General features: G+C 45.1%; 1 protein-coding gene across 1 annotated transcript in view; it reads left to right on the forward strand.

The window, feature by feature from the left end:
* Positions 1 to 484: 484 nt before the first annotated feature.
* Positions 485 to 14266, forward strand: part of CACNA1C (calcium voltage-gated channel subunit alpha1 C) — a 384464-nt gene continuing 370682 nt past the window's right edge. Inside the window, 1 exon segment of the mRNA XM_033057464.2 lies at positions 485 to 1282. Within this exon segment, the coding sequence (XP_032913355.1) occupies positions 1234 to 1282 (49 nt within the window). The 5' untranslated portion in view covers positions 485 to 1233.

The following is a 14266-nucleotide window of genomic DNA, read 5'->3' on the forward strand; positions in this document are numbered from 1 at the left end:
TCCACCGAGGATTTTGCAAATCCTAGCTTGATTAATCCGTTTAAACATCTGTGCATCCTCTCGTCTGTGCAGCTCACCGCTGGGTATCTCTCCCTTCCGCTGCCTGCCTGCCGAGCCCGCGGGGGCTCCAGCAGAGCCGCAGCCCGCCCGGCACCGTGCGAGCCTTGAGATGCAGCTCACACTCCATTCCCTGCTGGAACCGCAGGGCAGAGCCCCGCTGCGGGGAGAGCGGATGGGATGGCATGGGATAGCGGGATACAGGGGTGGGATAACGGCTTTGGGATGGGATGGGATGGGATGGGATGGGATGGGATGGGATGGGATGGGATGGGATGGGATGGGATGGGATGGGATGGGATGGGATGGGATGGGATGGGATGGGACGGGATGGGATCCATGGGATTCATGGGATCCGTGGGACGGGCGCTGTACCGGGGCCGTGCCGCCGTCCCTGCACTGCCCCGGCCCGGCCCCGCCGCTCCCCTCGCTGTCCCCCGCTCCCCAGGCAGCAGCCGGCTCCATCTCGCCTCCTTGACGTCATGTCTGTGGCGAGGCTCCGGCAGGCGCAGTGGAGGCAGGCAGGCAGCGTGTTCAACTTTCAGATCGAGTCCGGCGGCTCCGACGCCGTGCGCGGAGCTGCGTGCGGCCGCCGCAGATGGAACATCTGGAAGCGTTCAGGGTGTCAGTCTGCCGGCGAGAGGAGAGAGCGGAGAGCTGAGGGAGGGGAGGGAGTGAGGGGCTGGGACTTGCTCTCTTCCTCTGCAGAAACAGCTCCCTGCCAACACAACGCGCTCAGAATGGCTTTGAAGAGGAGGAGCAGCAGCGTTTGAACATCTCCCTTTTTTTTTTTCTTTCTTTTTTTTTTTTTTTTGTTCCTCTTGCTGTTACTCTTGTAGTTGGTGGATTTTAAAAAGACATTTAACCCTCAGAGGTTTTGTCCTGGATGCTTTTGTTTTTTTCCTTCCCCCCCGCCCCCCTCTCGTTTCCCCCCTTCCTGTTCTTTTTTATGGTTTAACAGCCAGAGGTGCTGTGCTAAATTCTTGGAAGGGGCCCGGATGTACTGAGGATGCATTGCAATTTCACTAAAGGAGGCAGTAGTGGAAAGGATCAGTTTTTGGTGTTTGATGCAATAATGGGAATCAGGTAATAATAAAAGGGGAAATTCTACAGCTCCATTCTTCCTTGAATTTTACCAAGCCGATTTTCGGAGGGATTATTCTGGACTCGTTTTAAATGGTCAATGAAAACAAGAGGATGTACATTCCAGAAGAAAACCATCAAGGTAAGCCTGAGATTTACCTCCGAGGACCTAGCAACCATTCCCTGCGCTGCCCTTTGTCCCTCATCTCCCGGCTCAGCCCAGCCGCCGCGGGCAGGGGCCGGGGCAAAGGACAGCCTTTGCCACCGGCTTCCATCGGAGCACACGGCTCCCCTCGGCCGGGGGGAACCGGCCAGACCCCCCAGCCCCTCGCACAACGTGGGCTGCTTCCTAGGGCAAAGAAAAGTTGCTTTAAGTGGCCGTGGTCGACTTGCCAGGCGAAGGGGCGAGGAGGGGCGGGCGGCTCGGGGGCTGCGCGCTGGGGCCGGGGCTCGGGGGAGAGCCCGTGTCAGAGCAGGATTAACTCGCAGGGCCGGCGGAATTAGCGGATCCTTCCCAATTAACCCCGTCCCGCTCCTCCTAAGCCTCATCGGGGTACGGCTTCCTAAGGCACCGGGAGAGGAGCCCTTCCCTGCTCTTACGCTATTTCCAATCTCTCGCACGAAAGGGGAGGGGAAGGGAGAATTATGTGTTTACACACATGTGCACCATACATGCGCCCGTGCTGAGAGAACGAGGGACATCGGGGGTGCCTGCATTAAAATGAAACTTGGGTTTTACTCGGGGCGGCGATTTCTCGCCCAGCTCCTCGCAGCTTCGCCTGCATCATGGACACCAACCCGTGCTGCTGCTCCTCGACATCAGCAAATGTCCCCCACTATTCCCCGTAGTAAAACTTTGTTTGTCCAAACTCCAGAAGCCTTCCCCCACCCCCATCCCCCCCCCGCCGTTCCCGAAGTTATTTTTATCCCGTTACCTGCATGGTGTCACCCCCTCCCCTCCCTTCCCTCCAGCCCCGGCTGCACACACACGTCGGTGTTGCAGAGCAGGCTGAGCCATTTCCTCCCCTCGGCGAGGGAAGAGCAGCTCTTCTCCGCCTGGAGAGGCTGCCGGGGTGTCTCTGTCCCCGCAGCAGAACCCCCCATCCCCGGCCAACTCCTCCCTCCTGTCCCCTTCGCCCCCTCCTGCTCCTCAGGGCAGCCCCTCCCTCCCCGGGCCGGCGACAATTCCCCTCTGGCGAACGTGAGCCCGGCGTCCAAGCCCTGCTCCGGGGGCCCAGGTGAGCCCCCAGGTAGCCCCGAGCCTTGGAGGGGGCTGGAGGCGCAGCTGGGGAGGGGCAGCCGCGCTGTGGCAGCCCTGGATGGTGGAAGGGTGGTGGGGTTTAGAGATAACACCACCCCTCCTTCCGATTAAACGCAGATTAAAAAGAATAAAGCCACCCAGCACCCCCTCGCCACTCCATCGAAATGAGGTGGGAGGGGAAAGGAAGCAGCCCCTGATCCAGAGCGCTTCTTGCAAGTGGGAGCGAGTCTGCAGCACATGCATTCGGCTGGCATAATTGGGCTGCTCTTCCTGGTCCAGAGCTGATAAAGTGGATGAAGAGCTCAGCCTCCATAGCAATATGCCAACGCTATGGCAACCTAAATCCAGCTCCCTCCTTATCAGCTGCAGTGATTATATAATTGGAGAAACAGTTTTGCATCTGTCTCTTGATGCGGATTGTCATTACTCCTAGGTGAAAGAGCAACTTGTAAAGCAAACAGAAAATCAGCCAAGTGGAAGAGAGTCCTGTTCCCTGATAGTGCTCAGGTTGCCATTTATTTACAATCTATTTTTATTTCATGCAAACAGCACCCGAAAGGTTAAATTGATCAGTAGTCAAGAAAACCTGGTGGTGAGGAGATGGGAGCAAACCCATCACAACGTGGAATGGAGCCACTAAAGCAAGTCCAGATTGCAAGGTAGTGATAGGAGAAGGGCAGAAAATGAAGCCAGCTCTGGACTCATGGTCTGCTCCTCGCTGCTGGCAGGGAAGACTGATTTGGATCAGTCCTTGCTCTTATATCCTGCACAGTTGATGGCAGCAAGGTGAATGTTCCAGGTGCTGGCAGTGCAAGACAAATGTTGATGTCTGTTCTTGTGATGTGACAGACGTGAGCAGGCCTCTGGCAGCAGCTGCTGCCTGCACAGCTCTGACAGCAGCCAGTCCCTTGTCAGCCTACCTGGGCAGCTCTCACACCTGGGCAGCAGGGGAGCTGCTCCAGCAGGGCTCACTCCAAGCAAAGAAATAAATAAAGCATAGAGAGGCCACTAGTTACACCGGGAGGGCTGTGAGGAAGTGCAATTGTATTTGAAAGGGATTCGATGGCTTCTTAAATGCCAGTTTGGGTAGATTTGTAATGTATTTGTTGTACACTTCTCAGTGTGACTACGTATCCTGAAAATCTTTGACCCAAAAGTAAGAATTTCCTCATTTTTTTGACGTTTAGCCTGCTGTGCTTTCATTACAGCCCACTATTGCACTAAGGCAAGTAAATAGCATGTTGTTTGTTGCTGCTCAAACCCAATGTTCATTTTTTGCTGTACAATGGAGTGTGTTTTTTAAATAACGGTTATTCATTGATACAGCTTATGTGTGTCTAGAAAATACCAAAACCCCACCCAAGAAGTGCCAGCAAAACCTTCCAAAACTAACTACATCACATCTAATGCACATGCGGGACTGGGTGGAATCCTAGCAGAGCGTCTTTAGCGCTTTCCCTCGTAACACTTTGGAAAACTTGCTGTCCCGAAATAAAAGAGAAAATGGGTTTGCCAGTCCGCGTGTTGCGGAGGGAGAAGCGGGACGAGCCCGCCCGCCCGGGGTGGCCGCGCTGGGCGCTCCGTGCGCGGCTCGGTGGGATCGGGACTGCCAGAGGCGGCTGGAAAGGAGCCAAAGGAGAGGGCTTGCTGGGGTTTTTCAGCCCCGGGGCTGGGCTGGGCAGGGGCCTGGGGGTCCCGGCTGGCTCTCCCGGAAGGTGGCACTGCAGGGCTGTGGAGCCCGGGATGCTGCGGAGCCCGGGATGCTGCGGCCCCCAGACCTCGGTGTCCATCCCGGAATAGAATTCATTCGGGTTGAAGAACCCCCGGTAGGTCATTTATTCCGCACAGTAACGATCCTCTGAGTGAAAAGCCGTTTCTGATACCGTGTCTGAACTACCCTGCCTCCAATTTCAGATAATGCCTTTGGGCTTTGTCCTTATTGCATATTTTGAACAGATTTCTACCTGCTGCTTGTAGAAAAAGAACCCCCTCAGGTATTTTTCAACCATAATTAGATCTTCTTGCAACCTCCTTTCCTAACCTGCACATACCCTGTTCTTGAAATGTTTCCCTGTAAGACACTTTTCATAGCCCTTGTATCTCTTGTATCTGTTAAATTAAGAACTAATTAGTATACCCTTTATTTCTCAGAAGCCTATTGATAGTGAGAGGGTCAAGTCACAGGTGCAATCCCTAATGCATTTTCTGACCTGAAACGAGGGTCAAACCCACAAATATTTCCCTTAACTTTGCAGGTATAAATAGAGATGCTTGTGTACACTTCACAGCTGATTTCAGTCGAAGAGTTGAAATCTGTCTCATGCTGGGCATGCTACAGCCAAACCATTGGCTGGAGGCACTAGAATCTATTGGATGTTTGCTTTAATTTTCTGTTCTATTTTCAGAATGCCAATTTTGTTCCCTGTTTGTTTTGGGGCAATGCTTTCGAGTGTAGGAGAAACAACGCTCTTTCCATGGTGACAAAGTGACCAGATTAGCAAACTTAGTCGTCATGTTTGAGTATTTGTTCTTGTGCTCTTGTTTTGCTTTGAGGGTTGGTTAGAGTAGGCATTAGTCATGGGGCATAAAGAGTACCTCCAGGTGGTCTGAGGCAGCTTATATTCAGGATTTTTGGAGAAAAAGACTCTGAATCACTGTTTAAAGATGCAGCTTTAGAATTGCAACCTCCCCTGATTTAACCATAAACACTTGTACTTATGAAGTGTTATCTTCTGCCTCAAAGTAGTTCAATATATAAAAATATTCAATATAATGTTAAGTAACAGCACTCAAACATCCTGCATAATACAGTGCGCTGTATTTGTTTCTGAAAGTTACCAGTAGAGCCTTCAGGAAGGTATTTAAGTGCTTTCAAGCATTTCCTATCCTTAAAAGGAGTATTTAAGTGTCCTGCAAAAGGCATGGAATTTAGAGTATATACTTTTGAAAGGTTTTCTTTGGAATTATCTTCAGTCACAGAGCCCAGTTTTGGTTAGGTCATCATCAGTGTTCCTGCTGGCTGGCTCTTGCTGAAGTTTGCACTGTTGTCATGAGCCCTTACCTGCTGTGCTCTCTGCACCTTTGTGAACCCCCTCTTGCTCACATCTCGAATATGTTTTTGGGGTTACATCTGAGTCATTCCCTATAGCAGATGTGACACAGCTTTGCCATGTGGAATTAATTTATCACACTGAGACATTTACTTTGAATTCTTTGTCCTCCTCTTTTTGTTTTGTTTCCTCAAAACACTCCAGAGAACATGTTCTGTAGCTACAGTGTTGCCAGATGTGCTTAGCTGTGGCTTGCTTTCTTTCAGTTTTGTGGAAAATGGTTCTACATCCATGCTTAAAATAGGGTTTACCTGAATGCCAGTCACTCTTCAATTCACTTCTTCTGTGGACTTGCTAGGAAGTGTCTTGTTTAACCCTTTCTGGGAAATAATGAAAGGAACAGAGTCATTCAAGTTCAGGCAGCACATAAAAGAGCTCTTCTGAGCAAGGGTTCTCTAAATTTATTGACTATCCACCAGTGTAGCAGATGTGACTGTGTGCAGTAAAAGTCTCCCTTAAATTATTGAACACAACAAATCAGATCAACACCAAAGAAGGCTTTTGCCAGTGGCAGATATATGCTTTACAAAACATAATGTTATTAAATGGTTCAATTGGCTCTTTTTTTTTTTTTTTTAAGTCTGCACACAAACCCAGTATATTTTTTTTCAATCATTTATCTGAAATGCTGGTTTTATTTAGATAGTGGGGACAATACGAATTTGAGAGCAAGTGTATTCATTAAAATGTTTACTACTGGATTTCAGCATCATTAATTTTAAAAAGAAAAAACACTATTAAGTGTTCAGACATGTTGGTGGCCACTGAACACTTCCTTTTTCTGGTAGTTCCTCTATTACTTAACATAAAATTGGCATTTCTTCTTTGTAATATTACCAACAAATGTTAAAAAAAAAATAAAAAAAAAATTACCATTTTTAGATTTTTTCTGTTTTATTGGAGTAAACCATTGCTGTGCATTTAAGCTATGCCAGGCTTCAGTTTTTTTCTCAGTCTTGTTTTTTTTTTCTAATGAGAGAGGCAGTGCCAGTCAGTGCACAGAGGGCAGTGATGGATTCAGGCAGTGGAGTGGGATCTCTGATATCCAGTGGTGAGGTTTTATGATCACAGAGGCCACTGTTGCTCTTGCAGAGTTGTTATAAAATACACCAGGGTGCAATTGATAGTAAATATAAATATTCTTTTCTTAAAGAGTCCCTGGAAGAGTTTCTGTGCATGAGACATAACCAGGAGAGTGGAATACACTTCTTTAGGAACTTCAGATGGTTTCAGGATAGGTCTGGAAGAGTCATAGGTGTACTGTGTACAGAGATTTCCAGAACAAAAGACCTGACTGAATTTCCACCCCTCCCAAAAAAACCAAAAAAAGTGCTGTAGAAGGTGACAGAAGATTTGATGGAATCATATTTTGTCTGTTCAGGGCCATGTCCAGGCAAGTCCTGAGGGATGGAGCTTCCCCAAACTCCCTGGGCTGCCTGCTGCAGAATTTAAATACCTGCCAGCAAGCAAACCCACCACATTGTGCCCACTGTGTGTATTGCAATCAGTATCTGTGCAGATGGCCCAATGTCACCAGTTAAAACCTTGTTTGTGGGGGGGAGAAAAAACCTTATTTAACCTGGTATCAATCAAGAAGTAAAATAAATCCACAAATCTCACCTGACCATCAAGAAATCCAACAAATTTAGGAGGGAGGGAAAATGTGATTCTTTAGTAAAAGACAGAGATTAAAATAAAATAATTATTAAGGGTGACTGGAAACTTAGTAGTTTTGAAATCTGATTGCAGAGGAACTATTTTTGAAATTTGTACATTAACCCTAAAGAGTTAATTGTTTCAAGGAAAATATTGTCTGAGACCCACTTAACCTTAAAGACTGCTCTATGATATATTTAAAATATCCTTCTCCAAATGGTATTGTTATTTATCTAAAATATTCAGGTTTTCAACCCATTATGTGTATGGTTCCCTTTGGGTATTTTGGAAAAAACAATTAAATATGACTGAACATGACATTACAATTACAAAGTAAATATGCTCTAATTGAGTAATTAACTCAACATTTCTTCCTAAAGGCATTGTAGGAACAAAGTCATGTTACTGATCAGATTTCAGATTCTTTATTCCAAGGGAGAAAAAAAGGCTCCCATTCCAGTGTGGCTGGCTAGATGTAAGACTTCTTAAGATGCCTCAATTTTTAAATTTAATATGTAATGTTTGAAGTTTAATATAGATTATTGATACCTCAGATATTCTTGTAACACTTTTTGTCAGATGAAATAGTCTTCCACATAGAGAAAAAGAATACTTGTGTCTCTTTGCTTGGAAGTCAGCTCAACTCTTTCAGGTAGCAGTTATATTCAGCCTCATGTATTACTGGCAAAAATAATGATTTTGAAACTGCAACTTTTGTGATACAGATGCTAGCAGTAGAGTTCCTGAATTTTAGCTCCAGGAATGCAACAATGAGCTGTGTGAGAAGTAAATGCAATCAGTGTGAACACAGGAATTGATACGTGCTGGAGACAGAGGGGAAAATGAATTCTTGCACCTAAACACACAGCAGAGAGGATTTATGTTGAACCGTATTTCTGATGCAGATTGACAGATATGAGGAAGCTGATCAGTCTTAACTGATCTATAATGCCAAACTTCGCTGCGTTTTCAGGAAAGAACATTTTCCATGCAGACTCTATATGTAAATATTAGACATTTGAGTTAAGTATGAAGGGGTCTGATTTCCTTGGGATGAATTTAACATATTGACAGCAAAGTCAGCAAATGAAGGCACAGAAACCCAAGGGTCATTAAGGAAACAGAGGAAATCCACATTATTCATTGCTCTCTGGAGTTGTGAACAAATAGACTCATGCCGGGAGGAAAGGTTCACCTGTGTGCTGAAATTCACATATGATAATTAAATTGCCTATTATTGCTTTTATAAACTGTATATTGCCTGTTATTATTGCCTATTATAAAATGTGTAGATGCACAGAATGTTTTCAGGTGTAATTTAAATTCAAATTGGTGTCTTCAGAGAGAAGTAGAAAGCATTTATGGGGTGAAAATTGAAAGTGATCAGGTTTAATTGTGGGTTTAATGGAACTTTAGTGTGACTGTATTCAGGAGCAATAGCTAAGAGTGGATTACACGAAATTTTTACATCACTTTCACCTAAGTGAAAATTTAAGGGAAAAGCCTGAGATTTGCAGATAGCAGTTGTGTTTAGTGCCAGCAGCATCAAAGGTAGAATTCATAAATCAGTGAATGGCTTTAGCCATAGAGCTCCAATATCTTGCCTGGCAGATTCTCGCTGACTTTGGTGCAATTGCACAAATTCCGTGACATGTTTGTTAGCAGGTGTTTGGGATGTGTTGGTCCTGCATGCAGCAGCACACATTGTTGAGTTCTCAAAAAAAATCTCTCCATGGTTTTCTCTGACAATTATTTGCTATTTGTTCAGTGTAACAAAGCTTATTGCTTAAATCACAAATGAACACATTCATGAGGGAATATGCTGAAAAAACCAGATCCTTAATTTACTTTTTTGGGTTTACATTATGACCAAAAGAGTTAATAGTTTGATTTACATTTTAGATTTGAAATGGATTGCAATGAATTGGATTTGCAATGGCATGGTGATGACTGGGATGGAGTAACTGAGTATCTTTTGTCTTTTCAGCCTTTGTGGCAAAAGCCAGAAATAAAAGCAGAGAGTGAAAGACTAAGATGAACAGGACTTGAAGGCTTTTCTCTGCTTTAAGGCAAAGGGTGGCAAGAAAGATCATAAGAGATGAAAAATTATGTCCCAACTTGCAGGCAGTGATAAAAGCTGTTACGCATGCCAGGAAATAAGTCAAAAAATGACAAGAGGGACTTGCTACTGGCAGCTCTTAAAGACAACCAAAGCATTTTAAAATAAAATTTTAAAAAATTCAGACATCAAACTTTGGAATAATTGAGCATGGAGCTTTACAGGTGCCTGGCAGAATCCCTGGGAATGTATCATGGCACATAGTCAAATGTGAAGTGCTTAAAAAAGGATCACATCTCCAAGTATGAATAATTCAACAAAACATTGCAGGAAGTTTTTAATGCTGAGAATGCAACTCCTGCTACTTTCTATGAAGCATCATGCTTAGACATCTCCTTAAATGCTTTTAATTTGCAATGTGGTTTACACAGCTTGGAGTATTTTTGTGGGGAGATAGGCATTTGATGGAACATACATCCTGGTGCTCAAGGCAGAGCTCGTATCCAAATGAGCACATATGGGTCAGCAGTTCTTTATCTATTTTTCCAGTACTTAACATTCTTATTGAGAGCTCTGCTGTTATCTTGCTTTGCCTTGAGTTTGCTCTGATTTCACCAGAACGCTTTTTTACTTTTCTTTTGGGGTGTGCGTTCTTGGGATTTTGTCTGTTGTTCTGTAAGGCGGCTTCTGCTGGAGAACACCAGTGCCCAGAAGACACTGAGTGCCCCTAAGGATTTTGGTATGGCTGCTTTAGGGCTGGAGGGCTCATTATTTATGAGAAATACAGATGGGAAAGCCCTGTGTGGAGTCAGTTATAAGGAAATTTATTCTTTTAGCACGTATCACTGGTGTTTGATACTTCAAAAGGAATGTGATGTAAGCTCAGCCAGATGGTTTAATACATTGGTGGATTTTATTACTCCTCTCCCTCTGCTGTCTTGGAATACTATTTTAGAATACTGTTTAAAGATAGAATTACTGCAGAAGATGGAAAGCCCCACTTGTCGTCTTAGGATTTAAACCTCTAGCTCATGGAGCTAGTTGTTCTGATAACAGCAGTAGAAGGTATCTAAACTTGATTCTGCAGCTATAACACACTGAACAAAGATCTGACAGACTGTCAGGTGCTGTTTGGGAGATTGATGTAAAGACTGGAGTATGGACAGTTAGAGGATCACATTGTATTCTAATTTATTTTTGTGTTAGGATGTACACTTTCAGAAAGTCTCATATCTCCACAAAAGCTATATTTCTTTCCTTCTGGAAGGTTGAAAAAGAAATCTGTTCTCTGAAGTTATTTACTTCTCCTCTTAGATATTTACATGGTCTGTAATATGCACATCTTCCAGTATTAAAAACTCTCTTCATCTTCCCAACATGCCAGGTCAATAGGCTTAGAAAATTAATTTTCTCTTTCTTCATCAGCTATGTTGTGTGTGCTTATGTGAAGATATCACCCTAGGAGATGCATGCAAAGAAATTAATAAGGCATTTAATTTTAATAAGATCCGTGCTATGAAATGGTGCTCAGCTACTGATGTCATCAAGCCTGAAACAGACCCAGCAATACCAAGATGTTTTATCCCTGAGTCTGGCTGTAAATCAGAGACAGCAAATCTGCCCAGCCCCTCCTGAGTGCACAAGCAGGTTTGAGTCTTGTGGTAGGATTTGAAGTGCAGGTTGGTTATTTTGTGCTGGTCCAGGCGGTGATCAAGGAGCAGGGCTGCTGATGGGTACCCCCATATGACAGCTGTGCCATGATTTATCTCTGATTTCGTATTCCTAACGGGGCTACCTGGGCACTGCTGTCCCTGGGCCACTCCCCTCCAGGAGTCCATTTCTTCACTAAGTGTGAGGTTTATTGTGTGGGGAGATGGGCTGAAAGGACAGTGCAGGAGGCAATCCTCCTGAAGAATTACAGCTGAGCTGATTACCGCGAGTGGGAACAGCTGTGCCTGCCCAAGGTTATAAAGGAGAGGTGTAGCAGGTGATTAAGGACCGCTGGGCTGGCCACTCAGGCTGCTGCAGTTTGCGATGGAACCTGCTGGTTGTGCTGTGAGGAGGAGAGGACGTGTGGCCGTGCAAGGGACAGACAAGGTAAGAAGATTTTGTGTAAGGGGCAGACAGGGTTGGCTGGCTGGGTAAGGGCTGGTTTGAGTTTAGCTAGCCAGAGAGGAGAGGAGTCAGAGCTGTGAGGAGCTGCCTGTGAGGAAACAGTCAGAGTTGCCTAGAGAAGCACACTGAAAGCAGGCATGCAAAGTTTTATGATACAGGACTGGTGGTGATGCCAGTCCAGTCTCTCTTGGCATAATTGCACCATTACTCCTCTCCGGCAGCTCCCTCTAAGCTGTGTGTGGAATGTGGCCATTTCTCACAATGCCCCCTGTGCCTCCTGTCAGCTCCTCACTGTAAGTTATCGCTCCTAGCTGTTTCACATGTCCATGGCCAGGAGTTTTTCATGTCCTGTTTGGTTACCCAGGCCAGCCTGAGTCATCTGCCTGCAGCCCTAACACCAGTTATTCTAAGCAGTCTTAACTTCAGTCATGAGTACTGTATGTTATTGAGTAAAGAGGATTCTCTTCTTGGTCAGTGCAGTCTTTCCCTAGTGATCAGTTTTATAGTCAGGATGTAACAGCCATGGAAGGAGGCTCATATCTTGGCAACGGGAAACAAATGTCCTGACAGGTTTATGAGGACTCAGTGCACGGAGTTATGAATTCTGAACCAGATGCTTTATGATCAGGATGTGTGTGGTTTTCCTCTTGAATGTAAATTGTAGAGCCCAAGCGTTTTTGTCTTGAATGCAGATATTGCCATGATCACAAGGGAGTCTGAGAGGAAAGGGGCTGTGGTCTGGTCTTTCTCTGGAGACTGCACCTGGTGCTGTGGGGTGTGCTCTACATTCCAAACCTACACCTACTTATTACTAGGCACCTCCTGAACTTGAATAGCAACCTAGATATACAGATATTCCTGATTTTTATCTGCCATCTTTCCAGTGTCTATATCATGAGGCTTTTTTTATTTTTTGTTTCCAAATAGCTGGGAAAAAGTCTATCTGCTCTTGGAAATGGTTAGAGTGTCTTTGAGATGTCTGCAGCTGCACTGTGCCTACACATTTGTGTGTATCTACAGGCAGAAATATAATTTGTTTAGTGGACCAGGATGAATAAGTGACTGTGATTGAAAGAACCTAGCTGTGTTGTGGAAGATTTTGAAAGAAATAGATTGGTATGAAATAAGAAAGAAACGCTTTAAGTTTTCATTCTGAGAATTGTGGTTCTTCATATAGATCCTTTGGCATAGATTTCATTTTACCTCACTGCAGGTGTTTAACTTGTCTCGTTAAAGCTAATCCCTCAGAGCTGTGTGCAGTTAGAGGTGAGAAAGGCAGTCATGGCTGAAGAACATCACAGGTATTTGAAACAGGTGGGCTAGGCTGCATTTTTGGAAGCTACCTAACTCTGCATTGACTATGTAGCTAAAAGCTTTGGTGACTGAGCTAGCCTCAGTGTCAGATTTCAGACTGCTAGAACTGCTGAATTGAGTTCTACCTCATGCATGTGTGTTGATTTCTCATGTTGATTGTCAGCAGCAGAAGTATGGTGTGAAGAAAGTTCTGTGTCTGTCTAAAGTCACCTGTCTTTCAGGTGGCCTGTGTGAGTGCAGATGCATTCAATCTATAGTTCCTGCCTGGATGCACAGAGTTAAATGAAAGAAATTGGCAAAGAAAATATTGATAAGGAAAATAACAATTTGGGAAAAATCCCAGTTGGAAATTCGTGGAGGCTGCTTCTTGAGGAATATTGCTGTTATTTCCCTGTGTTGTGAGAGCAATTCCTTTTTCCTAAGATGGTTTAGGAGTGGGGAAATTTGTGACTTCAGAACAGGTAGCTTCAGGAGGGAGATGGGCTTTCCAGTGGCAGAGAGGGATGACAGCACATCAGGCTTTCCTTCCTGGCTGCTGAGTGTGGGTACCTGAGCTGGCTGGGATGTACCAAAATCACTGGGAAAGTTTACTAGCTGGGTGACAGCAATGCACCGAGGGTTCTCTGCAGTAGCCCTTTGGTTTGTGTGGTCTGTGCTTTGGCCCACTGCAGCAAGACTGGTTTGGAGAGTGCTGCTCTTGATTTGTAGCAAACTCCTTCTGTGGTAGGGTCTCAAAGAGAAGGTAAACTGAGGTGTGACATTCATTTGGTCTTGGGAACTTGGTGACTTTGTTGAACTTTGGGTGTGCTGGCAAATGGGTTTCTGGCTGCCAGAGCCTGGATTTCCATGATTTCAGCCAGAGGGAGAGCCCTTGTCCCCCAGGATGCTGCTGGGTCACTAATGGTTCTGTTGACAGCAGAAAAAAAGGTGAACCTGTTTTAGCGGAGAAAGTTTTTGTCGTAAGTAAAGGGTGGCACACTTTATATCCTCCTATATCACCTCAAACATCTCCTCAAATTTCTCCCTGCCACAAGCACAGACATTGAGGTCTTTCTGTGTGATCCAGTTTTATCTCTTCAGGGCATCTTTGCCCAGAATTGCAGCTCTGGCTCTGTCACGCTGCCCTTGGCAGCAGCTCTGTAGTGCCCAAACCCTGCTGTGCCACAGCACCTGTGATTTGTGAAACAGCTCTTTCTTTCCTGGAGAGCACCAGCCAGAGATGCTCCTTGCAGAAATTGCCATCTGCACTGGGATGGATCAGCTCAAAGCCATTCTTGCTCTTCTCATGAGGTGCTGGTGAAATAATTGATCTTTGGAAACTCTGCTGTAAAATATCTATTTTGGAAATAGGACATGAAGGGCTTTTTAAAATTAAATAACCTTTAAATGGAGATGCTTACCATCGGTGGCTTCCAGTTTAATCTTTCTGAAGAAATCACAAACATATGTTTTGCCTCTTTGAAATGCTCTTCTGTAATTTTGCATAGGGTTGTCTCTGATGTTTGCTGTCATCGTTTCACCATTTGCTTCTGAATGCTCATTTACTGTCTGTGCCTGGTAATGATACAATGACTCAAAACAAGAGAATGTTTCAGGAAATGTATGGATTTA

Source organism: Catharus ustulatus, chromosome 4 (genome assembly GCF_009819885.2).
Source record: "Catharus ustulatus isolate bCatUst1 chromosome 4, bCatUst1.pri.v2, whole genome shotgun sequence".
Lineage (NCBI taxonomy): Eukaryota > Metazoa > Chordata > Aves > Passeriformes > Turdidae > Catharus > Catharus ustulatus.